We start from the raw sequence: 27,266 nt of genomic DNA, 5'->3' as shown, positions 1-27,266 counted from the left end.
CTTCCGGCCACTGCCTCGGGCGGCGCTCTGGTTATGCAGCCGCCGGAAACGTCGAGTCTGCGGTCGCCCGGGCGACGGCGGGGTCTGTGCGGGCTGGTAGGGTCTGCGCCTAGCAGGTGAGGCGCGGGTGGCGCAGGCAGCTCCCGGGCTCTCCCCGTGGAGGGGGCGCTGTCCCGAGGAGCGGATAGCCGAGGCCCGGGACGGGGGCGGGGCAGCGCCCACAGTCGGGGAAACAGGTGTGGCGTGGCCTCGTCCGGCCGAACCTGGGCGCGCGGGGATTCCGGCCCTGGGAGCCCCTCGGCTGGGAGCGGGCTGCGGCCCCCGCGGGCTCTGACGAGGCTCCGGCGGGGTGGTCCCGGCTGCAGGGCGCCCGCGTGCGTCTCGGGGACTGCGCCGGCGATTCCGCGGTGGCCGAGCCTCGGAGGGGGTTTCCCCAGGTCTCGCATCGAGCAGGAGGCGGAACTGGGCCTGGGCCGGGTCTGTCTCCCAAGCCCGTGCATAAACGCCCATCGTCCTGGCGCTTCCTGGGGTTCCCTGGGCCCAGCCGAGTCCGGGTGGCGTCCCTGCAGCTGGGGCTGGAGGGACCGCCTGCTGCGCTCCGTCTTGATGGGCAGCCCTCATGACCAGCCCTTGGAAGAGGGGTACGGGGAGAGGGACAGCCCCTGATGTCAGTGGCTCAGCACGTGTGACTTTGACCTCCTTCCTGCTGATCATTGCTCACCTGAGCGACATGGGGAGGGGGAGGCAGCAGCCTCTTGCGTGAGGCTTCCAGGGGAAAGCGTCTCCAACGGCCCGGAGCGCTGAACCAGCCTGCGGTCGCTGCCAGCTCTGCCTCTGGCCGGCTGTTAGCTGAGTTTACAGGTTCACAAGCATTTCGGGCATAAACAAGGAGCTTTGCGAAGGAGTGAGGGTACCTGGGCTGCTGATGCGGCTAACGGTGCTCGCGGGTGGATGCTTTGGTTTTGTTCCAGTTGGGCAGGGCCTCAGTCAGTCTCCAGCAGGGAGAGCCACGCCAAGGACGGGGGAGGGCATTTCTCTTTGTTGTTGGGTGTTTTGGGCTCCCGGGTATGTGCTAGTGATTCCTTTAGATTTTCTCTGCTAATGCTTCAGTCTCCCACTCTGTCTCTCTAGCGTCCTTCTCTCTTCAGACTTCCTGGACCACAGTTCCTAAGAAAAAAGCTTGACAAACATTTGTTAGTGTCAGGCACTGCCACGTTCCAGGTGCTGTTCTGGATGCACAGAGAACAGCCAGCCTTGCCTTTGGGAGCTTCCTTCCCCCATGCCGTTAGTGCCTGTCACCTGGACAGTCTCAGTGTGTGTCTCTGTGAACGTTTCTCAAGTGCCCTCTGTGGTCCGGCTCTGTGCTATGGGAGAGCAGGATGGCCAGAGTGGGTCACGGGCTGTGTCCTTGCCCTGTAGTGACTTTGCCACTGCACCCCACACCTTCTACACTGGGTGGCCAGTTTCCGCGTGGCTTGGTGTGGGAGCAGAGATGGGACAGCGGGGCCTGTCCTTGTTCATCCACTCCCTGCCTGTGCTGGTTGCAGCCTCAGAGCAGGCGGGAGATGTTCCTGGGGCTTAGGCTCCTGGCAGAGCACATAGCAGGAGTTCGTGGGGTCTGAGGTTGCCGCCCCAGGGCTCCCCGATTCTGTGCCTGGCCTCTTAATCTTTCTCTGCGGAGCCCAGTGCCCACTGCCAAGTAGGCTTCTGCCATCCCCTGTGGGCGGGTGTGTCTGAAGGAGAATGGGATCCTGGCATAGTCTTGGTTCGTAACAATGGGGTGTGTTTTAGAGGCAGATAGAAGTCATGGACGTAGATGCTGAAAGAGAGAAGATTACACAGGAGATCAAGGAGCTGGAAAGGATTTTGGATCCCAGCTCCTCCGGCACCCATGTGGAGATCTCAGAATCAAGTCTTGAGTCAGATTCTGAAGCAGGTGAGCCCCTTGTACCTGGCCTCCTGAGGTCCTGGTGAGAACAGCTGGTCTGCCCCCTGGGTTCCTCTCAGGCACATTAGGGTGTGATGGTAGCCCGGTGTGGTCTCTCGGGCCTGTAACCCCAGGGACTCCGGAGGCTGTGGCGAGAGCATTGTTCAATCCCAGGAGTTCATGTCCAGCCTGGGCAACGCAGCAAGACCCTGTCTCTAAAAATAATAATAATAATAAACGATGGCTGGTGCTGCTTGTACCAGTGTCTGCCTGTACTCCAGCGAGAGAGCTGACAGTTCCTCCTTTGCTAGCCCCTGAACCAGCTGGCTGTGTGTGTACCCTGGGCTCTAGGCGTCCCAGGGTCTGGCCCTGGCCTCCTTGGGCCTGTGCAGGGCTTCTGGAGTGGACCATCCTGGGAGGAGGGGGCAGGCCTGGACCTCACCAGATGGCAGCCTGGACAGTCCATGCCTGGATGGTCACCACAGCTCACACCCCTAGGATCTCTTCTTCTCACATGCGCCCCTCCCTATGTGCTCCCCACCCCAAGTGCTCTCCACCCCACGTGCTCCCCTCTCCCACGTGCTCCCCACCCCAAGTGCTCCCCACCCCATGTGCTCCCCTCCCCACCCCACATACTCCCCTCCCCATGTGCTCCCCACCCCATAGGCTCCCCACCCCACAGCCTCCCCTCCCAACATGTTCCCCTCCTCATGTGTTCTCCTCCGTGCTCCCTTTGGCTTCTGAGCCTACCCCAACCCCACCAGCTGCTGCCCTGACAGGAAACCCCCCCCAGCCTTGCTTCCCACCTCTCCCAGTCCCAGGGCCTGTGTCTCAGGCAACCTGCTATCTTTCTCCTGTGGTCAGGGCCTCTACGTCCGTGCCTCCCATCTGACTGGCTGAGCTCCTGAAGGAGAGGTCCATTTTCCGCTAAACTTTCCCCGTTTGTCTCCAGTGCAAGATAGCTTGTGCCATCCAGTGAAATAACCCTGTGTAGCTTTGTCCTGTGTGCCTGGAGGTCCCCAGTGTGTGGTCAGAGTCTTCTCTACCTGGCTAACCCGGCCTTGGTCCAGCGCCCACCCCGCTGTCAGGGAGGGAAGGTCTGCTCACCGCAAGCCTCAGCCTGAGGCGCTCTCACTACCGCACAGCCCCAGGCCCTCTCCCCTCTGCCCAAGAAGCAGTGGTGAGCTGCGACCCCACCCTGACCCAGACGTTGGTCACCAACACTGTGTTGCTTGTGTTTCTTACAGATTCACCACCTTCTGAGGACTTGGATCCTGCCGATCCGCCGATCTCGGTAACTGCTGGCCTGATCTGGCTGTGCCACTGGGTTAGGCCTGCCACCACCTTCCAAAGTAGCCTGGGAGGGGGCATGGTTTGAACCCATATTGGTTTTTCTGCATTATAAAAATGATGCACGTTTGTTATAAAAAAATTAAAAAGCATTTGTCATTGAAATTGTCCCCAGAAATAACCACCGTTAACAGCTTGGCGATCACACCCCTTGGGTTTTTTCTGAGCTCATAGCTGTATGCCTCTGTCTCCTGTGTGGCGTCTGTCACTCGAGGAAAGCTGTGGGTTGTGCACCTGGGTCCTGCCCCTCACAGCTCACCTCTCTGTGCCTCAGATTCCTGTGGGGCAGCGGGGACGTTTACAGCACAAGTCGGTTAACACGAGCAGCTATACAAAAATTAGCTGGTGCAGTGGCACGTGGCTGTGGACCCAGCTACTTGGGTGGCTGAGGCGGGAGGATCACTTGGGCCCAGGAGGCCAAGACTCCAGTGAGCTGTGATTGCACCACTGCACTCCAGCCTGGGTGATGGAGTGAGACCCTGTCTCAAAAAAAAGAAAAATACACGAGCACCCAAACAGCACCTGGCAACTGCTGTGTGAGGCCAGTCATTATTTTGTTAGCTGCTTTTTGTTCACTTTGGAAAACGTTGGCAATTTGCTGCTTCCTTTTTCCGCCAAGTCGGTGGGTACTGAGTTGCCTCATGTTTGCGTGGCTGTGTGGTTCACCTTCTGTGGGTGAGCACCCTGTTGTAGCCTGTGGGCACCTCACCTCCCAACGGGCATTTTCACCGCGTCCACTTCCTGGCTTTGCAGAGACTTTCCTCCCACACACGCTTGCTCCCCGTGCTTTGCTGGTGATGCACACGACAGGGGCTCAGGACAGAGTTCAGGGTTCACAGGACGCCTGTGGTCCTGGAAAGCTGCCTGCTGCCTCGCAGCAACCCCAGCCCTGGCGCATTCCAGGTTGGAGGCTCTGCCTGCTGTGGATTAGGAAAGGCGCACACAGGCCGCCTTGAGAGTGACAGGCTCCACTCCCAAACTCACACGCCCTCCCGCTGCCCACCAGGGTCACTTCCTGCTTCCACGTCAGGTATTGCTATGCCAGAGCTGCCTCGGTGTCCCAGAGGCTCAGCGATGGGCGACTGGCTCCCGAGGACAGGGGAGCATCCATGTCTCATCTCCTCACATGCCATTTCTGGCTCGTAACCAGGAAGAAGAAAGGTGGGGCGAAGCCAGCAATGACGAGGACGACCCCAAGGATAAAACCCTCCCTGAAGACCCAGAGACCTGCCTGCAGCTGAACATGGTCTACCAGGAGGTCATCCAGGAGAAGCTGGCCGAGGCCAACCTGCTGCTGGCCCAGAACCGGGAGCAGCAGGTGGGACGGGCCTCAGCCCCCTGTGCCCACACCTCCCCACCCCCAGAGCCCCCCACAGCTGGGCCTCCCAGGTCCAGGGCTCCCCAGCTCCCTGCCTCTCCTCTGCCCCGGGTCGCCTCCGCAGGGAGAGTAATTGCTGCTGGTCCACAGAGGGGTCCCTGCCTTGTGTCTGTCACAGGAGGAACTCATGAGGGATCTGGCTGGGTCCAAAGGCACCAAGGTGAAAGACGGCAAGAGCCTGCCCCCAAGCACATACATGGGGCACTTCATGAAGCCGTATTTCAAGGACAAGGTCACGGGCGTGGTGAGTGGCCGAGGCCCTGCTCTTGTTGGCAAGGCTCTGTGGACCGTGGGAAGGGCTCTTGTCCTCCAAGTCCTGCTGCAGGGAGTCGTGAATTCCTGTGAGTTCAAGATAACATTGGCCAACCTCCTTCAAACTGCCTCCTCCATGGTGGGCAAGCTGCCCTCTGCTCTGCGCTGGGCTGCCATGACGGCCCTGTAAAGCGATGAGCAAGCCCTCGTAGAGGTGCCAGTGTTGCCTATGCAAGGCTTGACCTCATTAGGCCTCATGGAGTGGCCGGCAGGGTTGCACCCCCCAGCCTCACAATACAGGAGGACAGGAGGCAGGGGGAGCCCGAGTCCTTTCGTGGGCTCTGGAGGGATGTGCTGGGCCTGCAGGGAGCACATGTGGTCTGTGCCTGTGGTGATGCCGTGCCACCCTGACAGGGGCCACCTGCCAACGAGGACACACGAGAGAAGGCTGCCCAGGGGATCAAGGCTTTCGAGGAGCTCCTCGTGACCAAATGTAAGAGCCCCAGCCGGCCCTGCGGCACCCCTGAGCCCGGGACACCTCCCCATGGCCCTGCTTTCCCCAGTTTTTCCCCAAGTTCTCAGACCTCTCTCTGTTGTGACCTCGTGGTTCCTTCAGGCCTTCACCACTGGGACTGGCCCCTTGACTCCTGCCTTTCCACACCGAGCAGGTCTTTTCCAGAACACCAGTCATGAGGGGCTGGCCAGGCCGCACCCCACCCTCTTGCTCAGTCTCCCCACCTTGTCTTGGGCCGCAAAGCTCTGGTGGCCCTACCCGTGAGCTGGCGCCAGGCCTCGGGTGGAGCTCTGTTGGCTGGGTGGAGGGGCCGCATCTGTGGGCCTGGCATGCTGCTTACTCGCTGTGGGCCCCCCCCTCCCCACTGCCTCGGGAAGTGCACACCGGCCGCGGGGGCTGGGCCGTGGAGAGGATCCAGACCCTCAGTGATGATGCTGTGGCTTCTTCTCAGGGAAAAACTGGGAAAAGGCCTTGCTCCGAAAGTCAGTGGTGAGTGACCGCCTGCAGCGATTGCTTCAGCCCAAGTTACTGAAGTAAGTCTAAAAACAAAGGTCAAAAACGGCCTTCAGGCTGGGCGCAGGGCTCATGCCTGGAATCCCAGCACTTTGGGAGGCCAAGGCAGGAGGATCTCTTGAACCCAGTTCAAGCCCAGCCTGGGCAACATGGTGAGACCCCATCTCTTCAAAAGGTAAAAAAATTAGCCGGGTGTGGTGGTGCACACCTGTGGTCCCAGCTACTTGGGAGGCTGAGGTGGGAGGATCAATTGAGCCCAGGAGGTCAAGGCTGCAGTGAGCTGTGATTGTACCACTGCGTTCCAGCCTGGGTGACAGAGTGAGACCCTGTCTCAAAAACAAACACAACAGCCTTTCCTGGCCAACAGGAAAAGTCAAGGCTGGTCGGTTTGGGCTTGGCAGAGGTTCAGCTTAGCTGCATGCCTGTTCTCTGCAGCGGGTCCTGCCAGGCCATGGAGAGATGCTCATGCCTGGAGTTTATGCCCCTTCCCCTTGAAGGGGGCTTCCCCATGGCCGGGCGGCGAAGCGCAGGATCAGTCCACACGGCCACGTTGAGGGGTGTGGCTCGGGGTGCAGGGTCGGTCCACACAGCCATGATGAGGGGTGTGGCTCGGTGCGGGGTCGGTCCACACGGCCATGATGAGGGGTGTGGCTCGGCGTGGGGTCGGTCCACGCGGCCATGATGAGGGGTGTGGCTCGGCGCGGGGTTGGTCCACACGGCCATGATGAGGGGTGTGGCTCAGGCAGCTTCTCTTCTCTGGGCTTCCCTTTCCGCATTCCTGAAACCTGCTGTTTGCTGATGGGGTGATATTACGTGACCAAAGCAAGGCACAGCACGGCCTTGTTGTCTGCACCTGATAGAAGGCACTGCTATCCTGATGACTTTGGTCAAAGACAGCTGCTCCCAGAGTCCAGCGACCCAGCAGCACCTGGTTGGCCACTCCCTCAACAGCACAGCAGGTCCCCACCTGTCTTCTGTGCGGCCACCATGAGCTCTCAAGGCAGAGGGGGTACCTTTAGAATACAAGCTGCCAGGGCATCCCTGGGCACTGAGAGGCCTTTGGCCACTCCAGGGGTCCCGGGTCCCGCCTCCCCCCCCCGTGGCCTGATGTCCATATGGGGTCAGGGTTTGCAGTGACGACAGTGGGTCTCTCCTCAGGCTCAGGGAGAGCTGGGTTTTCCTCCCTGGCCTGCTCTGGGGAGTGGTTCTTTACTGTGGCCTCACAGCCTCCGGCCTCCTCACTGGGCACCAGTCAGGACATCAGCCTATGGCTGTGTCTCTGTGCCAGGCACAGGCTGGGAGCTGGGGCACTGAGGCTCGGGAGGGCTATGGCGAGGCTCTGAGACACGGGGGCCAGCAGGCGGTAGCCTCTGTGTCAGCAGACACTGCAGCCGTTCCCACCCCGGTGGCAGCCTGGAGGTGGGTGCTACAGCTTCCCTCATGGGTGAGGAGGCCGAGGCAAGGAGGGTGAGGGAGGCTCGGAATCTCTGCCGAGCTCACACTCCTCACCCTGTAATGCACAGAGAACCCATCCCGCCCCACAGCCCTCATGCCCCAGCCCATTTGCCTCTGTTCTGCCCTGCAGGCTCGAGTACTTGCACCAGAAGCAGAGCAAAGTCTCCAGTGAGCTGGAGAGGCAGGCCCTGGAGAAGCAGGCCCGGGAAGCCGAGAAGGAGATCCAGGACATCAAGTGAGGGGGCCTCCCGGGAGGGCCTAGGGGAGCCCACAGGCCAGGCGTGGCGCCAATACCCTCATCCCTTCCTCTAGCCAGCTTCCAGAAGAGACCTTGCTGGGGAACAGGCTGGACAGCCACGACTGGGAGAAGATTTCCAATATTAACGTAAGTCAGGGGCAGGTCTGAGCCCCAAGCAGCTCAGAGTGCAGTTCCCTGTAGCCCGGGTGCAGTTGGAATTGGGTGGTAAGGCCACACCCTCCCTGGCAACAGGTTCTGCTGTGACCTCCCGCCCACCCAGGTCAAGAGCATGTCCCGCAGTTGGGAGTGGCGAGTGGCCTCATGAGGGCCTTCCCGCTGGTGCACGGCCCTTTCTGAGATGGTCTGGAAGGCTCCCGGCCTTGCATCTGGAGCCAAGTCTACATGTTTGGCTATGCAAGGCTTAGTGAGTTGGACGAAGATTCCGCTTACTTGCAGCCGTGGAAGCCTCCAGTTGGCAGAGAGCAACAGCTCAGCTTGGAGCTGCATCTAGGGTGCCCCTGGGGTCAGTGGCCTACAAGGCTGAGTGTCTCTGTCGGTGCAGTTTGAAGGCAGCCGCAGCGCAGAGGAGATCCGGAAGTTCTGGCAGAACTCGGAGCACCCCAGCATCAACAAGCAGGAGTGGAGCAGGGAGGAGGAGGAGCGGCTGCAGGCGATCGCAGCTGCACACGGCCACCTGGAGTGGCAGAAGATTGCAGAGGAGCTGGGGGTAAGGGCCTGGCCTGGACCCCGGGGGCCAGGAGACCTGAGGGCGCGTGGGCCGTATAGCGGGAGGCTGCTGACGGGTGCGGGGTCCCCAGTGCTCACTCACCGCCAGGTTTCTATGTGTTGCCACCTCCAGGCTGTGGCCCTGGAGAAGGAGCCTGCCCAGCCCTCTCTGCCACTAGGCCATTGCTGCAGCTCCCCTGGGCCTTCCCAGCCTTCCAGGTCTCCCCATGCAGCGGTGCATGCCCAGCATACCGGAGTCCGTCTCCTTTCTTATTTCTAGTCTTCCTCTGTCTCCATCAGCCTTGGGAGTTTATTCTGTTGATGTTTCTAAAGAACGCTTTTTCCTCGTGTGAGTTCTTGCCGCTTTTCTGGTTTCCTGAGTGAGGACTCAGTTCTTTACTGACTTGGGCCTCTTGTCTTGATGATGAGGCTTGTTAGGCCACACTCTTCTGAGAGCAGCTTGGTGTGAACTGTTCTTCTCATAGATTTCCAGAGTAGCTCTAGTTTCCATTTTTATTGCCTCTTTGGACCTAGGTGTATCTAGGAGTGTATGTTTCCATTTTTAAATAGTTGGATTTCTGGGAGTTCTTGTGGTGGTTCTTTATCTGAATTTGATTTGAACATGAACTAGGGGCGTGATGTGTAAAATCTCCATTTTTCAAATATATTTTACTTTTTTATGGCAGAGCACCTGATTATAGCAGACCGAGCTAAACTCACCAAAACTGTCTTTAAGAAAAAGGTGTGTTCTCTGTAAGTAGGGCCCAATCTATATCAGCTATTAAACTGAGTTTGCCTTTAAAGAAGTTTAATTCTGCTGGGTGCGGTGGCTCACCCCTGTAATCCCAGCACTTTGAGAGGCCGAGGCCGGCGGATCACCTGAGGTCGGGAGTTCAAGACTCCTGGCCAACATGGTGAAAACCCATTTCTACTAAAAATACAAAATTAGCCAGGCGTGGTAGCGCGTGCCTGTAATCCCAGCTACTCCGTAGGCTGAGGCAGGAGAATGGTGTGAACCCGGGAGGCGGAGCTTGCAGTGAGCCCAGATCACCCCACTGCACTCCAGCCTGGGCGACAGAGCAAGACTCCATCTCAAAAATAAAAATAAAAATAAAAATCAGTTTTTCTTTTATATATATTTTACTGCTACATAGTTTAGTACACGTAACTTTTTTTAATCGGAGTCTACTTTTTTTTTTCTTTTTGTTTTTTATATTTTTTAAGTTCAGGGCTGCGTGTGCAGGATGTGCAGGTTCGTTCCATAGGTGAACGTGTGCCATGGTGGTTTGCTGCATAGATCAGCCCATCACCCAGGGATTCAGCCCAGCATGCATTAGCTCGTTAGCTCTTTTTCTCTTTCTTTTTTTTTTTTTTTTTTGTGAGATGGAGTCTCTCTCTATTGCCCGGGCTGGAGTCAGTGGCGCAATCTTGGCTCACTGCAACCTCCGCCTCCCGGGTTCAAGCGATTCTCCTGTCTCAGCTTCCCCAGTAGCTGGGACTACTGGCAGGCACCACTACGCCTGACTGATTTTTGTATTTTTAGTAGAGATGGGGTTTCACTGCATTGGCCAGGCTGGTCTTAAACTCCTGACCTTGTGATCCACCCGCCTCGGCCTCCCAAAATGTGGGGTTATAGGCATGAGCCACTGCGCCTGGCCACATTAGCTCTTTTTCATGATGCTCTCCTCCGCCCCCACCCCCCACTCCCCCAACACATAACTTCTTATGTAATTAATAGAGACCTGGTCTTGAACTCCTGGTCTCAAACACTCCTCCTGCCTCATCCTCCCAAAGTGTTAGGATCACAGGCGTGAGCCACTGTGCTCAGCCCACATAACTTTATGATGACCGTTTTTTTTGGTTTTTTTTTTTTTTTTTTTTTTTTTTTTTTTGGTGAGACAGAGTCCAGCTCTATTGCCCAGCCTGGAGTGCAGTGGCGCGATCTCGGCTGCCTGCAACCTCTTTCTCCCTAGTTCAAGCAGTTCTCCTGCCTCAGCCTCCTGAGTAGCTGGGATTACAGGCGCCCGCCACCACGCTCAGCTAACTTTTGTATTTTTAGTAGAAATGGGTTTTCACCATGTTGGCCAGGAGTCTCAAACTCCTGACCTCTAGTGATCTGCCCGCCTCAGCCTCCCAAAGTGCTGGATTACAGGCGTGATTCCCCACACCTGGCCGTGATGACTGTATTTACTTTGCAAACTATGCTTTTTTTAAAAGTCGTTATCTCTCTATCTCCCTTATTCTTTTTATTTTTTTTGATTTTTTTTTTTTTTTTCTGAGACAGAGTCTCCCTCTGTCGCCCAGGCTGGAGTGCAGTGGTGCGATCTCCACTCACTGCAAGCTCCGCCTCCCGGGTTCACGCCATTCTCCTGCCTCGGCCTCCCAAGTAGCTGGGACTACAGGTACCTGCCACTGCGCCCGGCTAATTTTTTGTATTTTTTTAGTAGAGACGGGGTTTCACCGTGTTAGCCAGGATGGTCTCGATCTCCTGACCTCGTGATCCACCCACCTCGGCCTCCCAAAGTGCTGGGATTACAGGCGTGAGCCACTGCGCCCGGCCCATCCCTGTATTTTCAGCCTTTTAACAAATCGTCATTTCCAAGTGTTTTCATGAAAGCAGCACGCAGCTGGGTTTTGCTTTCCCACCCGCCTGACCAACCTCTGGCTTTGTGGGAGGGTGGTTGTTCCTGGTGCCCTCCCTGGGTCTGGGGTGTTGAGTCCGCTTTACTTTGTGGCCTCTTTTCCTTCCACTCTGTCTTGCTGGTTTGATGAAACCGTAAGTCCAGTTTTTCTCCTTGTGATTTTTGGGAATTCAACTGTCTTCCATCCATTAATGGCTTTTTCTCCTTGGAACACGTAGTCAGACATGCTTCTCTGTTAATATCAGAAAGCGTGGCGCCAGCACTTTCCCCCACCACATTCTTTCTCCTTCCAGGGAAGTGTTTTTAGTCACTGTCAAGAAAAGCCAGACTAAGGCCTCAGCAGCCTCCCTCCAGCCTCCCTCCAGCCTCCCTCCAGCCACCCTCTAGCCCCCTTTGAGAGCTGCTGCTCTCAGCTACCCCAGCAGGCCCTGGCTCTGAATCCCGCCCCACCCCCGAGTCCTTTGCCTTCCCAGCTCCCTCGGCAGGCTTGGGATAGGTGTGAGAAGGGTCTCTCTTTCCACTGGTTGGGAAGCGCCAGCTTGAGTGTAGAAGGACGGGTGAGGCCTCGAGTGTGTTGATGCTCCCAGAAGCGCTCCCGTGGGGGCGCGGGGGCGAGGCTCACACATGTTGACTAGGATTGCCCTGCAGCTCGCACACCCCGGGGTGGTGGTTTTGTTTGTGGTGAACAAGTCTCAGATTGACCTGTGCTGTAGCGAGCTGGGAAGGATTTGGTGGGGAAGAAAACCATGGAAGCAAAACTCACAGCTCAGCGGCACCACATCCAGCCCTGCGCGCTTTCTGCCACCCAGCAGCTCACTTTCAGAAAAAGCAAACCTCACAGCACGTCCAGCCCTGCGTGCCCTCTGCCACCCAGCAGCTCACTTTCAGAGAACAGGGTTCAGGTAACACTCATCAGCTCTTGGAAAACCCCTTGAGGAGATGAGTGAGGAAAAGATTTGGGCAGATGGTCTACTGTGGACTGAGGGTGGGTTTGCTGAGCTGAGCCACACAGGGAAGCTGGGAGAGTCATTTTGGGGCACTCTTGTCTGAGGGCGTCTCCTGAGACGTGGACACTAAACCAGGGGCTGTCCTGTGCATCCCCTACCCCACACCCCTTAGCTGCGAGATACCCTAGAGCTCGAGAAGGCAGAGAAGGTGCTAGCAGCTGCATTTGAAGAGCGTGCCCCATGCAGAGCAGTGCGTCTCCCAGCCCTTGCCAAGCTGGGAGTTTCTGTTGAGTGAGTTGCAATGTGGTTTTGGAGTCTTATCAGTTTACCTATTGTGAATTTTTCTTAATATTTTCTTAAGTGAAGGTTTGATTCCTCTCTCACCTGGTCCCTCCTGGTCCAATTTCGTGAGTGTAGTGTCTTCCTTCCGTGGTGTGCTCTCCATCAGCCCACAGGAGTCTGGGAGGAGGAGAGCTGGGGTCTGCAGAAGGGTCACCCAAGTGGCTCATGGGCCCACCTGTGCCCTGGGGCACTCTCAGAGACAGATCTGGACATCCCGCCGCGCAGTAACACTCATTTGCTTTTGTTTGGGCCTTGGGAAGACCAGCCGCAGCGCCTTCCAGTGCCTGCAGAAATTCCAGCAGCACAACAAAGCCCTGAAACGCAAGGAGTGGACGGAGGAGGAGGACCGCATGCTCACGCAGCTGGTGCAGGAGATGCGCGTCGGCAGCCACATCCCCTACCGCAGAAGTGAGGCCCCTCCGCCCCAGCGGCTCTCAGGCTGTCACAGGGCCCCGCATCAGGACACTGGAGACTTGCAGGGAGAATTCACAGAGAGGCAACAAGACAGGCGAGGGCCTAGACAGTCCTGGCTATTCCACAGTTCGCTTCTTGGTGACTCAAGTGACATTTTTTTTTTTTTTTGAGATGGAGTTTCACTCTTGTTGCCCAGGATGGAGTGCAATGCCATGATCTTGGCTCACAGCAACCTCTGCCTTCCGGGTTCAAGCAATTCTCGTGCCTCAGCCTCCCAAGTAGCTGGGGTTACAGGCATGTGCCACCACACCCGGCTAATTTTGTTTTTTTTTTTTTGAGACGGATTTTGCTCTGTCGCCAGGTGGATCATGGCTTCCGCCTCCCGGGTTCACGCCATTCTCCTGCCTCAGCCTCTCCGAGTAGCTGGGACTACAGGCGCCCACCACCACGCCCGGCTAATTTTTTGTATTTTTGGTAGAGACGGGGTTTCACCGTGGTCTCGATCTCCTGACCTCGTGATCCGCCCGCCTCGGCCTCCCAAAGTGCTGGGATTACAAGCGTGAGCCACCGCGCCCGGCCCTAATTTTGTATTTTTAGTAGAGACGGGATTTCACCATGTTGGTCAGGCTGGTCTCGAACCCCTGACCTTAGGTGATCCGCCAGCCTCTGCCTCCTAAAGTGCTGGGATGACAGGCGTGACGCCACTGCACCTGGCCAAAGCGACTCTTCTATGTGACCCATATGGAGGGTGGGTGTCTCGGCCCCACGGGACCCCCTTGTCCCTAGCTGTCTACCAAACAGAGGGTGTGTGTCTCGACCCCGCAGGACCTCCCTATTTCTCTGTCCCTAGTTGTCTACTATATGGAAGGGAGAGACTCCATGCAGCTGATCTACCGATGGACCAAAAGCTTGGATCCTGGCCTGAAGAAGGGGTACTGGGCCCCGGAGGAAGATGCTGTAAGTGTGCGGGACCCTAGGGGAACTGGGCTCTGGGAAGGTGACGTGGCTGTGTTCAGCGGCTGCTGTGCCCCAGTGGTCCCTTCTCTGACTGGGTTCAGGGTGGGGAGGCTGCGGCCGTGCCTGCAGAGGCTTCACTTGTCTGCCTGTCCCTTCCTGCAGAAGTTGCTTCAAGCTGTTGCCAAATACGGGGAGCAGGATTGGTTTAAAATCCGGGAAGAGGTGCCAGGTAGGAGCGATGCCCAGTGTCGAGATCGGTGAGTCGCGCAGCGCTGGGTGAGGGAGGGGCTCGTGTGGGTCGCTGACGAGGTGCACTTGTGTGGGCCGTGGGCAGGCTGGGCGACGGCGGCCAGGAGTGATTTGCTATCACAGGAGCAGGGCGTGGCCTGTGGGTGCTTGGTGTGCCAGGGTTGGCCCGGATAAGCTATTTTTTCCAACCCTGACTTCTTTATTGCTTGTTTGCCCAGAGCAAGGCACAGACTCCACTTGAGACAACTCCTTGGGCGGCTTTTCCTGACTCTTGTCTGAATTCTCTCAGACTGCTGGTGGGCAGGACCCCTGGGCAGACAGCTGCAGCTCCCTCCTTTTCCTGCCTATTGTCCTTTCAAAAATAGCTTCATTGAGATAATTCACAAACCATGCAATGCATTCATTTAAAGTGTATAGTTCAGAAGCTGGGTGCAATGGCTCACGCCTGTAATCCCAGTACTTTGGGAGGCCAAGGCAGGCAGATCACTTGAGGCCAGGTCAACATGGCGAAACCCCGTCTCCACTAAAAATACAAAAATTACCTGGGCGTGGTAGGGGTGGCGCCTGTAATCCCAGCTACTTGGGAGGCTGAGGCAGGAGAATCACTTGAGCCTGGGAGGCAGATGTTGCAGTAAGGTGAGATCATGCCACAGCACCCCAGCCTGGGTGACAGAGCAAGGCTGTCTCAAAAAAATATAAATTAATTAATTAAAATGAAGTGTAGAAGGCCGGGTTCAGTGGCTCAGGCCTGTAATCCCAACACTTTGGGAGGCTGAGGCCGGCAGATCACCTGAGGTTGGGAGTTTGAGACCAGCCTGACCAACATGAAGAAACCCCGTTTCTACTAAAAGTACAAAATTAGCCAGGCGTGGTGGTGCATGCCTGTAATCCCAGCTATTCGGGAGGCTGAGGTAAGAGGATCTCTTGAAACCGGCAGGCGGAGGTTGCAGTGAGCCGAGATCGCACCATTGCACTCCAGCCTGGGCGATGAATGAAACTCCGTCTCAAAAAAAAAAAAAAAATTGAAGTGTAGACATCAGTGGTTTTTAGTATTTGGTATTCATTGAGCTGTGCAGCCATCACCACAATCAATTGTAAAACATTTCGTCACCCCAAAAAGAAAGCCGTTCAACAACAAAAACAACCCAATCTAAACGTGGGCAAAGAACTTGAGTGGCTGTCTCTCCAAAGAAGATGCACAGATGGCCAGTGAGCACGTGAAGAAATGCCCGGCGCCATGAGTCATTAAGGAAGTGCAAGTCAAAACCACACACACGTTGGGATGGCTGTTAATTTAAAAAGAAAAAAAAAGTCACCGTGTTGGCAAGGGTGTCGAGAAATTGAAACCTTTGCGCATTGTAAAATGGTCCAGCCTCTGTGGAAAGCATGGCAGTTCCTCAGAGAGTTAAACATAGAATTATACCCCCAAGATTGATAAGCATAAAACCCAAAAGAATCGAAAGTAGGAGCTTAGATACAACAATGTTCACAGCAGCATCATTTACAAGAGTGAAAGGCCAAGCATTCATCAGCAGATGAGTGGAAAATAAAATTTTCACACAAGGGAATATTATTCGGCCTTAAAAAGGGGTTTGCAGGGCTTGGTGGCTTACTCCTGTAATCCCAGCACTTTGGGAGGCCAAGGCGGACAGATCATGAGGTCAAGAGTTCAAGACCAGCCTGGCCAATATGGTAAAACCCTGTCTCTACTAAAAATACAAAAACTAGCCACTCGTGGTAGGCACCTGTAGTCCCAGCTACTTGGGAGGCTGAGGCAGGAGAATCACTTGAACCTGGGAGGTGGTGGTTGCAGTGAGCCGAGATAGCGCCACTGCACTCCAGCCTGGGCGACAGAGTAAGCCTCCGTCTCAAAAAAAAAAAATGGGAGGGGAGTGGGATTCTCATATAAACACCGCATTTCTGTAAATTCTGGTACAACGTGGATGAACCCTGAAAACATTCTGAACATTGGCTTGCACTTTTTTACATAGATATGTGTTTATTTCTCTCAGCTATATCCTGCGAGTGAAATTGCTGGGGCAGGGTAACGCTGTGTTTAACCTTTTGAGGAATGGCCAGACTGTTTTCCAAAGGGGTTGAACCATTTCGTATTCCCACTAGCAATGTATGAGGGCTCTGGTTTTCCACACTCTCACCAGCACTTGTGATCTGTTTGTGATACTAGCCGTCCTAGCGGGTGTGAAGTGGCGTCTCGTGGTTTTGACATGCGCTTCCCTGGGGCTGATGTGGAGCCTCTTTTCATGTGGTTGGTGACTGTCCATAGAAATAGGTTTTTAGAGAAGTGTCTGTTTAAGTCCTTTGCCCATTTTTGATATTACTTGTCTAGTTATGACTGACTTGAAAGAGTTCTTCGTATGTTTCAGATACAAGTCCTTTATTGGACACGTGACTTGCAAACGTTCTCTCCTAGCCTGTACGCTGTCTTTCTACTTTTTTGATGGTGTCCTTTGGGACACAAAAGCTTTAGCTGTTGATGAAGTCTACTTTATCTATAGTTTTCTTTTGTTGCTTGCGCCTTTCGTGTCATATCCAAGAAACCATTAAAGACGCTTGGGGCAGCAGTGGGTGGCATCTCAGCATCTGAAATGTTCTTTGCTTTTCATGTCACGTTTAGGTATCTCAGGAGATTACACTTCAGCTTGAAAAAGGGACGGTGGAATTTAAAAGAAGAGGAACAGTTAATTGAATTAATAGAAAAATATGGTGTTGGTAAGTTGTTGATAGTTTGTTCTTTTAGTTTCTTTTTTTGTTTTGTTTTGTTTCTTAGAAAAGAGATCAGGATAATGACAGAGCAAGCTCTGTCGTCCAGGCTGGGGTGCGGTGGTGCGACCATAGCCCACTGCAGCCTCAAACTTTTGGGCTCAAGCCATCCTCCTGCCTCAGCCTCCCAAGTAGCTGGGACTGCAGGTGTGTGCCACTACACCCGACGAGCTGGGTGTTCTATAGCTAAGTCTTTGCTTATATTTGCAGTGTCTCCTTAGAGTAAATCCTAGCTGTGGTATTGCCATGTTCAAAGACACACCAGATACTATGGCTCTGCCCTGTGAGAGCAGCACCCATGTTCCTCCTGCTGCCCCACACTGTGTGAAGAGCAGGAATGGTGGGGGATGGCTGGTGCCGAAGCCTGGGGGGAGCAGATATGTGAGGGCCGTGGTGTCTGCTTAGGACGATTTTTCCTTCTCAGTTCCATGTTTGGCAGAACTTTCCTAAGGGGCTGAGCATCCAATGAGAATCAGATGCTGCCAAATTGTAGGCGCCCAACATGCTTGACCCCTGGTTCTTGCCCAGCGTGAAAGTGCACAGGTGGCGCCACTCCGATGGGGCCACAGCAAGTCTCCTGGGGAACAGCAAGCCTGTCTTGGGGAAGAATCTTTGGATGAAGGCATTTCCATGGGATTTGGCTTTTGTAGGTCACTGGGCAAAAATAGCTTCTGAGCTGCCCCATCGGTCTGGCTCCCAGTGTCTAAGCAAGTGGAAGATCATGATGGGGGTGAGCCACTCGTTCCTTCTTTATCTGAAACCAGACAACGGCCTGGTCAACTGGGGGGTCCAGCAGGCAGGAGGAGGGGAGGGGGGCAGGAGGAGGGGAGGGGGGCAGGAGGGGGGGGGGGGGCAGGAGGAGGGGAGGGGAGCAGGAGGAGGATTGGGGGCGTTTGGTTTCTGGTCTTGGCGTTTCTTCTTCTGGGTGGCCAAGGGCAGAGGGAGACCCTGCCTTGGCAGCGGCTGCCCTTGACCTCGGAGGCGCCCCACTTGGGCCTCTCCCCAAAGGGCTGGCCTGTTTGCTGCCCCTGGTGAACCGGGGTTGCCAAGGCCTTTAAGTAGCTCTTTCCTCCCCTCAGAAGAAGCAGGGTCTCCGGAGGCGGCGGCGGAGGGCCCGTCACAGCATCCGGTGGAGCTCTAGCAGCAGCAGCAGCAGCAGTGGCAGCAGTGGAGGGGGCAGCAGCAGCAGCAGCAGCGAGGAGGAGGAGCCAGAGCCAGAGCAGGCGCAGGCCGGGGAGGGTGACAGAGCACTGCTGTCCCCACAGTACGTGGTCCCGGACATGGATCTGTGGGTTCCTGCCAGGCAGAGCACCAGTCAGCCATGGAGAGGAGGGGCAGGGGCCTGGCTGGGAGGCCCCGCTGCCTCCCTCAGCCCTCCCAAGGGGTCCAGTGCCAGCCAGGGTGGCAGCAAGGAAGCTTCCATCACAGCCGCGGCTCCTGGAGAGGAGACGAGTCCGGCGCAGGCCCCTGCCAGGGCCCATGGCCCTGTCCCGAGAGCTGCCCAGGCCTCCCATTCAGCAGACACTCGCCCGGCGGGCGCAGAGAAGCAGGCCCTCGAGGTAGGCCCCGGCCCCAGGGGTGCCACGGGAAGTGCACTTTCGGCACTCACTCGCCAGGGCTGACGCTCGGGGATAGTGCAGCAGCAGGGCCCCAGGGTTTGTGCGCATCAGAACGCGCTACTTCTGGCTGAGCTCTGGAGAGCTGTGCATGGCGGGGGACTGTTGGGGAAGCCTCCATTTTTCCTGGCTCGTGGACTGTTTCAGGGGTATGGCTGAATGGACACTTGGACCTGGAGGCATTTCTGAAACGTTTCACCCCCAAGCCAGGGTTGGGGAGGGCAGAGGCGGCAGCGGGAGGAGCCCCCCCCCCTCCTCGTGAGCCTGTGCACCTGGAGGCCCTCCCTGGGAAGGGCCTGTCCATCCGCTTGGGACCAGCCTGGCTTGTGGTGTGTCTGCTCGTCTTGGCTGGTCTTCACCGTGTCAGGCCCATCTCTGGCCGTGTCCGTGGGAGCAGTCAGAGTTGAACGGGCTGGTCTGTCCTGGGAGTCATGGCAGGGACAGTGGACACTGAAGCTACTGGCAGAGCCAGGTGCATGGGGCTCGCTGCTGCACAGCCAGCATCTCCCTAGGCCGGCGCGTCACCTGGAAGGGCTGCTGCTGTCAGCCTGAGGAACTGGCTGGGGGGCATGGGACCCTGTTAATGTCCCAGGAGCCAGGCCTAGCGGGGAGGCCCTGCCTGGGGAACCCACACTTCCCATGGTGGACGTTCCCGTGAGGCAGAGCAGGGCTGTGCGCAGCCGCGCTTCGGAGCCTGGGTGAAGAGGCATCGCATGCGGGCGGTGAGGGGAGGCCCCCATGTGTCCCGCACACCCCGCGTGCCCTGCCTCAGGCAGCTTTCTCATCAGGGTGGGAGTCGTCTGCTGACAGTGCCTGTGGAGACCGTACTGAGGGTGCTCAGGGCCAACACGGCTGCTCGGAGCTGCACACAGGTGAGGCCTGCTGCAAACACCCACACGCATGCCACCACGCACGCTGCCCTGATCTGAGTGATTCCTCTCCCCGCCGATCATGCCCTGATCGGGGTGGAGGGCAGCACTGGCCACCAGGCAGGGTCCACTCCGGGGGGCCGAGCCTGGCCATGGGACCCAGGTGCTGCCGTCTCCTTACAGAAAGAGCAGCTGAGGCAGCCACCCCTGCCCACCTCATCCCCAGGGGTCAGCTCTGTTGACAGCGTGGCCCGATCCCACGTGCAGTGGCTACAGCACAGAGCCACCCAGAGTGGGCAGCGGCGCTGGAGACACGCTCTGCACCGGAGGCTCCTGAACCGCAGGCTGCTGCTGGCTGTGACCCCTTGGGTGGGGGACGTTGTCCTGCCCTGCACACAGGCTTCCCAGAGACCCGCTGCAGTGCAGACTCAAGGTATGGCCTGGGGCTCCTCTGGGAGCCTCCTGGGGGCGAGGGGTGAGGATGAGTACATCCAGCCTAGCAGGCAGTGGTCACTTGGGGAAGTGGCCTCAGCAGGGGAATCTTTTTGGGGTGGGCGCCACCTCTGGTCAGCTTCCCGTCCCTGAAGGTTTCCAGGACACCCAGTCAGAGCCAGCCCTCCCTCCGTGCCCCACCACTCTTCCTGGGCCAAGCACGTGGCAGCTTGGTGGTGACAGGGCTCAGAGGGCCCACCCTTGTCCAGCCGTGGCTGTGGGGTGCTGGTTCCAAGGCCTCCCCTCCCACCCTGGCCTGGCTCCCAGAGCTGCCTCGAAAGGTACATGGGAGCTGGGGCCGCTTTCTACCTGTCCCCCTGTGCCCATGGGAGCTGGGGCTGCTTTCCACCTATTCCCCTGTGTCCGTGGGAGCTGGGGCTGCTTTCCACTTGACCCCCTGTGCCCGCAGCGGATGGCCTCAGGGAGCAGCTGCAGCAGGCCCGCCTGGCCAGCACCCCTGTGTTTACCCTGTTTACCCAGGTAAGCTACTTGGGCAGAGCTTCGTTTTCCTTTGCCTTGTAAAAAGTTTTTGGTGAAGTTTTGAAATCTGCAGTAGATTCATTCCTTAAAGTCTAGTTATCTCAAGTTTTCTAGCCTGGAAAATGCACTTTCCATGCCTTACACTGTTAGCAAGTGAATGTGGAAGGGGTGCCGGCTACAGCACGCACTGCCCCCATCGGGCTAAACAGTGTCCGGGGAAGGGGGTCCGTGGGGCCCCAGTATGAGTGGAAGATGCCGGGGGAGGAGAGCAGGCCTGGGGCACATGGGAGGCCATCCTGGATGTGCACAGCCTCATGGCCTCCCCTGCGTCTGCATCAGAGGGCAGGAATGCTGAGGTCTCGAGGTGGCTGCCCCAGCCTCAGGGCTGCCCCAGGTTCTGCCTAGGCCTCCGGAGCTTCGGAGCTGCTTCCGAAAGCAGCTATGGTTAGGTCTCCTTCCGCGTCCCGCAGCTGTTCCAGATCGATACTGCTGGCTGCTTGGAGGTCGTCCGAGAGAGGAAGGCCCTACCACCCAGGCTGCCCCAGGCTGGTGCTCGGGACCCACCAGTGCATCTTCTGCAGGTAGCAGGCACTTAGGGTGAGGAGTGAGGATGACCACTGCCCGCCCCGGCACTGGAGTGCGTTTCCACGGAGGCTCCCTGCCCCCGCCACCCGCTCCACCGCAGCCCCTCAGGGAGGCATCTGCACTTCCCACCTGAGGGGACACAGCCCTGAGAGGCCCCAGGGAAGTCAGGCAGGTGCAGGTCGGGGCTGACACTGGGGCCCATGTGCCTGTTTTCCCCCATAGCCCCGCCGGGCGGTCATGGACATGGGCACTGTCTGCCGGGGATACCTGGTTCTTGCCTTTCTGCTCCAGAAACCAAACTCACACAAGTTCAACGAGGCCTCACCCCTGAGCCCTGTCACCTGGGGGTGGGGTGACAAAGCAGTGTCACTCATTGGAGGAGCAGGGGCAGCAGTGGGGTACCCCTGGGCCTCTGTGCTTCCAGCCCCCCTGCCTCTCCCTGCGGACCCCACCCTGCCCCCAGCCCCCCAGAAGAGCTCTCGAGGGCACCCTTGGGAGGAGCTGCACTGGCCGGGGGGGGGGCACGTGGCCAGGCCTTTGCCTGCTGCGCCACACGCTTGGCTGCTTCTGTGGCCCCGGAGTTCCTACAGAGGCGTGTGGGAGGCCAGCACTAGCCCTTGGGGCCTCGTCCCATTTCAGGGAGTGGTAGGGGATAGTCCAGATGCTAGGAGAGGTGGTCCAAGCCCGCAGAGGACACCTGAGCTGCTGACTCTCCTCTCCTTCATTTCCAGGCATCCTCAAGTGCCCAGAGCACCCCAGGTAACTCTCTGCTTCTCTGCCCTGGTGGGGAAGAGGCCTAACCTGGCCCTGGCTTTCACCCGCACCCCCCAAGCAACACAGCCTGTGGCCCCTGGTGACAGAGCTCCCTCGAGTCCCACCACAGGGATGAGAGTACGGCTGGGCCAGCTTGGAGCTCCCTAGGCTCCCCTTGCAGCCTTGAGCCTTCCCCAGCATGGGGCCCGGAGGCAGGGGTCGTCTGGAGCGAGGGTCTGCCCATGCCCAGTGCCGGCAAGCTGGGCTCCCAGCTGATCTCAGCCAGCATTAAATGGGCGGGGTTTCCCAGAGTGCCCACTGCCCTGGCTTTGGCCGGAGCATTGCCGTCTGGGGTAGCCACTGTGACGCGGGAGACCCAGGACGTGCCGCTTGACCCCCTCTTGGCTCAAGACCCCAGGCTCCCCATATGGTCCTTCCTGATGAGGGGATAGCAGCGAGGGGCTGTCCCTGGGCCAGATGCCTGGGGCTTATCAAGTGTGGGTGTTTCCTCCCCACAGGCCACCTCTTCCCAAACGTGCCGGCTCAGGAAGCCTCAAAGAGTGCCAGCCACAAAGGGAGCCGAAGACTGGCGTCCAGCCGGGTGGAGCGCACCCTACCCCAGGCGTCCCCACTGGCTCCAACCGGCCCCCGGCCCAAGCCCAAGACTGTGTCGGAGCTGCTTCAGGAGAAGCGGCTTCAGGAGGCCCGTGCCAGGGAGGCTGCCCGGGGCCCGGTGCTGCTCCCGTCCCAGCTGCTGGTCTCCTCGCCTGTGATCCTCCAGCCCCCTCTACCACACACCCCACACGGCCGCCCAGCCCCAGGTCCCACCGTCTCAAATGTACCGCTCTCTGGACCTGGGGCCCCTGCAGCAGCCAAGCCTGGCACTTCTGGCTCCTGGCAGGAGGCTGGGACTTCAGCCAAGGACAAGAGACTCTCCACCATGCAAGCCCTGCCCCTCGCTCCCGCCTTCACGGGGGCCGAGGGCACAGCCCCTGCTGCTTCCCAAGCCCCTGCCCTGGGCCCCGACCAGATCTCTGTGAGCTGCCCCGAGAGTGGTCTCGGACAGTCCCAGGCCCCCGCCGCATCCCGGAAGCAGGGCCTGCCTGAGGCGCCACTCTTTCTCCCCGCAGCCCCCAGCCCCACCCCGCTGCCCATCCAGCCCCTCAGCCTGACGCATGTAGGAGGGCCACATTTGGCGGCCAGTGTCCCCCTGCCTGTCACCTGGGTGCTCACAGCCCAGGGGCTTCTCCCTGTTCCTGTGCCAGCTGTGGTGAGCCTTCCCAGGCCAGCAGGGACCCCTGGCCCCGCAAGGCTGCTGGCTACTCTGCTGCCTCCCCTGACTGAGGCTCGGGCGGCCCAGGGCCCCAGGGCCCCAGCGTTGAGCAGCTCTTGGCAGCCCCCAGCCAATATGGACACGGAACCAGAGCATTCCTGCAGGACAGACCCCTCAGCCCCTCCCACACACGCCCCCTCCCAAAGTCCTGCAGAAGTGGATGGCAGTGTGGCCCTTGTCCTTGGAGAGGCCCAGGTGGCCAGGGAGATACCTGAGCCTAGGAGGTCCTCCCAGGCTGACCTCCCTGAAGCAGAACCCCCTTGGTCCGGGAGGCTGCCAGCCCTTGGTGGTGTCATCCCAGCAAGTGAGCCAGGGGGGATGCCGGGGTCCCCCTCAGGGACACAGGAGCCGAGGGGGCCTCTGGGCCTGGAGAAGCCACCCCTGCCCCAGCCTGGGCCTGAGAAGGGGGCCCTGGACCTGGGCCTGCTGTCCCAGGAGGGCGAGGCGGCTACACAGCAGTGGCTGGGGGGCCAGCGGGGGGTGCGTGTGCCTCTTCTGGGAAGCAGACTGCCCTACCAGCCCCCAGCCCTGTGCAGCCTGCGAGCTCTGTCCGGCCTCCTGCTCCACAAGAAGGCCCTGGAGCACAAGGCCACCTCCCTGGTGGCGGGGGGCGAGGCTGAGCGGCCGGCAGGAGCGCTGCAAGCCTCACTGGGGCTGGTGCGGGGGCAGCTCCAGGACAACCCAGCCTACCTCCTGTTGCGGGCGCGGTTCCTGGCAGCCTTCACCCTCCCTGCGCTCCTGGCCACCCTGGCCCCACACGGCGTCCGCACCACCCTCTCAGCAGCCTCGAGGGCGGGCTCCGAGAGTGAGGATGAAGACTTCCTGAGCGAGCTGGAACTTGCAGACAGGGATGGGCAGCCGGGCTGCACCACAGCCACATGCCCCACTCAGGTAGGGTAGGCACCCAGCCCCACTTCCCCATGGCAGGCAGTGGTCCCTGGGGTGCCCTCGCCTGCCTAGAGCAGTGGGGTGGGGGCTGGTGGAAGTTGCGGGCAGGAAGGCTGGCTGCTGGGTGTCTTAGGAGGAGGAAGCTGGCTCCTGGCCTGCCCAGTTGCGTGTAGATTCTGCAGAAGTGGCCTCCCTTTGGGGCATTGTGGAAAAGGGGAGAAGAGAGGCCTCATTCTCGTGTAGGAGTCTCCAGCCATCTTGGTGCTGCCCAGCCAGGTGGCCTTGTCTGAGCGAGAAGCTCTGGGACAGACGCTGACCCGGCTCTGAGCCGCACACGCCACACACACGTGTGCTCCCAGGGTGGGCCATGGGTACAGTGGAGGGTGGCGGCTGTGTTTGTCCCTGGATTTCTGGGGTCCCAAAAGTCCCTCTCAGCTGTCACCTCTCTGAGTATCCTTGGGAAGAGTTTTCCAAGCTCTGTAGGTGAAACCATGTTTGGAACTCTGGAAAGCATTTGAAGCTGGGGCCCCCAGAGAGGCCTTCTCCCCTGGTGCCAGGGTGCCCACTTGCAGCAGCCGGGGGGCTGGCCTCCCTGAGAAACCACCAGAAGCAGGCAGCCTCAGCTGGACCTGTGGGCCTGTCGTAGGGAGTGTGGCAGACGGCCTTCCATCTCTCCTCGGGCTTGTGCCTCGCAAGTCCCTGGGCTGAAGTGAGGGAGGAAGCAATGTCCAAGAGTGGGTGGAGGACCCCGGCCAGCCGGGGGAAGAGGCCCCCCGTGCCACATCCGTGTACAGCCTCCTGCCCTGCCGGGGTGTGATGGCTGTCCCATGGGGGAGCAGGAGGCCGACCACAGGGATGGCTTAGACGGGGTCAGAGCCCCCAGGGGAGGGAGAGCACGGTCATGTGTGGCCCCAGGAGTGCCTGGAGCAGCTCCCGCCCAAGCTGAGGGTGCCCCGTCCCCAGTGGGACACACCCACAGGGCCCCTCCTCACTTCTTGTCCCCACTGCCTGGATTGTATTTCAGGGAGCCCCAGACTCTGGTAAATGCTCTGCCGCCTCCTGCCTGGATGCTTCTAATGACCTTGATGTTGACAACCTTGATGTGCTCAGAACCCGGCATGCCAGGCACAGCCGGAAGCGGAGGCGGCTGGTGTGAGCAGCAGGTGAGTTCTGAGTGGGGAGGCCACTGCCCTACGACCCGGGGGACGGAGTGGTGTCCAGATGGCAGGGCCTTGCCTCTGCTCGGCTCTTTGGCACTCACAGCAGGTATGCTGGGTTAGGTGGGCGGGTCCAGGGTCATGGAGGCCCTCCAGGGGAGAAGCATTTAACCCACATCCTTCCTGCTGGCCACCCGTGCCTCGGGCCTTGGCACCACTGCGCCCGACCATAGGCTCATTCCCTGCCTTTGCTGGGGTCTGGGCTCCTCCCTGGCCGCTGTGCTCTGGCGGTGCCCTGTTCCCGTGCATTTGCTCTGTCATCTCCCCACCATCACCAACCACAGCCCACCAGGCTGGCTTTTCACTGCTAGGGCCCTGATGCCCTGGCCTGGCCCTTGGTGCATGTGGGTCAGGTTCACCAAGCAGACTGGGCGCGGCTGGCGCTGGGGTGATCTTGGTTCCTGTTTGTCTGTCCCAGCACTGCTTGGGGTCTGGCTGGGGTCAAGGGCACCCCACCACCTGGGTGTTCCTATGTTCCAGGACAAGCACTTTCTTAGAAGCCCGTGGCCCTGCTGACAAGAGACAGCCCACCCCCAGCCTGCAAGAGAGGCAGCCAGAGGCCAGGTGTCTGCTGGCCACTGACCAAACAGGTCCGCAGTGACCAGAGGCGGGCCTGCGAACTGACCGTGTGGCACGGAGCATGGCTGTTCCCCAAGTGCACACCTGAACACTTGGAGGAATAAAGTTCTGTTTTTAATTGCGGAGCCGGACACAGGCTGTTGTGGTTTTGTTGTCCTGAGATACCGGGCAGTGTACAGGGACCCCCCACCTGGCTGGGGTCAGGCCGCTGTCTGGTGGCTGAGCCACCGTAGTGCAGGCAGTATGGGGACAGGCAGCGTGCTGGGGGCCCAGCACTGGGGTCCTGGAGGCCTCCTGTACCCCGGCTGCCCTCCCGTCAGAGAAGCAGGCTTTCTTTCACCCATTTCCTGGAAAGCATCTGTGGCTTTGTCCTTCAGGCTGGCCGGCACCCTCCACAGATGGCTGCCAGCCCTCGCACCGCCCCGGCTGACCCAGGGGGTTCCCTGGAACGGATGACCTGGCTACCCAGACACGGCGGCAGCCCCCCCACTTCACTGTTCCTTTTGCATGGGCCTTTCTTGGCGTAAGACCAGCCCCCATCTTCTCCGTCTGTCCCCTCGCTCCCTTTCCTTCGTCTCTGTGGCAGCAGCGCCCCCAGGCCCTTGGCACTCTGGGCTTCGCTCCTTACTGGAACCACTGTGGGGCCTCAGCCCCGGGCACCTGGCAGACGGGACGGTCCCATGGCCGGCCTCGCTCCTGAGCGTGTGTTGCTGTGCCTGGTTCTCTAGTCTGGTGCCTAGTCTCCTGGGGGCCACTCTGACCTGTGGGTTATTTAGCGGTATATTATTTAATTTCCAAATATGTAAGGATTTTGCCGATATCTGTTACTGCTTTTTAGCTTCCGATATGGTTAGAGAACATGGTATGTGTGTTAACTCCTAAGTACACACACCACAGGGAAGTCACTGGGGTCCTCGTTTTACAAGCTGGGGAAACACTGGGTCATGAGGGCCTGGCGCCAGCTCCGGCTCGCTCCCTGGCAGGGCCCACTGCACACTCGCTCATGCTGATGGTGAGGGGGCCCAGGAGGGGCACGGCCCCCTGGAATGTGGCATTCCCGAGAGCCCAGGAGGACCCCTAATTGTCCGCTCCTTAACGTGTGATGTCAGACGCTGTCCCCGCAGAGGCCTGGGGGCCGGAGGCTGAGAATGGTTAGGCAGGCTCTGCACCAGCTTCCTGGCCTTCCAGCCTGGCGGCCCCTTCTCGAAGCTGTTGGGTGGCAACTTGGTTCAACCAGCTTTACCAGGTGAGGCGGGGCCTGGGGGTTCCCAAGCCTGCAGGGACGAGGCTCCGGCAGCCCACACACTGAAGTGCACAGTTCAGGGCAGACTCTGCTGCCTGCTGTCCGTGGATGGGGGCCGAGCTGTGCCCTGCTGTCACCGGCTCTTCTGACGCTGGTTTGGGGGACCCCGGGAGTGGCCTCAGTCCTCACATATATCCTGGTGGAGAGCAGGGATGCCTCGTGGTGGGGATAACCAGGATATCGAGTGACACTTCTGGAAGGGACATTTCTCCCCCATGTGCAGCTGAGTGGTGGCCGGTGCCATGGCCCCTGGCAGGCTGCTGTGGCCTCCTGGGCTCCATAAGGTGGGCTGCAGCCCTTCCATGACCAAGGCGTATGCTGGCCATGCTGTGTGGCTGTGGGCCCCCCTGCACATACCCTGCCCCGCTGTCCCGAGATGCTGGGGAGGGCGAGGGCGAGGGTGTTCGCACAGAGCAGAGCATGCCCTACTGAAGAAGCCTCCAGAAGCCTGTGACCAGGTCAAAGC

The 27,266-nt window shown here is 58.8% G+C and overlaps 1 protein-coding gene across 7 annotated transcripts; it reads left to right on the top strand.

Moving 5' to 3' along the window:
• SNAPC4 (small nuclear RNA activating complex polypeptide 4) lies at window positions 1-25,628 on the top strand. 7 transcript variants are annotated; one of them, XM_058445510.1, is made up of 26 exons: window positions 1-116; window positions 1,798-1,936; window positions 3,175-3,221; window positions 4,428-4,595; window positions 4,774-4,899; window positions 5,322-5,400; window positions 5,873-5,954; window positions 7,520-7,624; window positions 7,702-7,774; window positions 8,190-8,354; window positions 11,808-11,897; window positions 12,115-12,233; window positions 12,550-12,692; window positions 13,549-13,655; window positions 13,818-13,912; window positions 16,540-16,634; window positions 17,336-17,415; window positions 17,765-18,244; window positions 19,090-19,173; window positions 19,354-19,603; window positions 20,072-20,142; window positions 20,613-20,723; window positions 21,459-21,486; window positions 21,999-23,704; window positions 24,726-24,864; window positions 25,399-25,628. In XM_058445510.1, exons 2-25 carry the CDS (start codon window positions 1,807-1,809, stop codon window positions 24,855-24,857), a joined length of 4,566 nt encoding a protein of 1,521 aa, XP_058301493.1. In that variant the 5' UTR covers window positions 1-116; window positions 1,798-1,806; the 3' UTR covers window positions 24,858-24,864; window positions 25,399-25,628. The 7 variants fall into 7 exon arrangements, with proteins under 7 accessions (XP_058301493.1, XP_032021548.1, XP_058301495.1 ...); XM_058445512.1 differs by lacking the exon at window positions 1-116 and adding an exon at window positions 137-236; XM_058445511.1 differs by lacking the exon at window positions 1-116 and adding an exon at window positions 492-641.
• The last annotated feature ends 1,638 nt before the right edge of the window (window positions 25,629-27,266 follow it).

Source organism: Hylobates moloch, unplaced genomic scaffold (genome assembly GCF_009828535.3).
Source record: "Hylobates moloch isolate HMO894 unplaced genomic scaffold, HMol_V3 SCAFFOLD_10, whole genome shotgun sequence".
In the NCBI taxonomy this organism is placed as follows: Eukaryota; Metazoa; Chordata; class Mammalia; order Primates; family Hylobatidae; genus Hylobates; species Hylobates moloch.
Note: the sequence above shows the minus strand (reverse complement) of the source record. Positions and strands in the feature narration are given on the sequence as shown.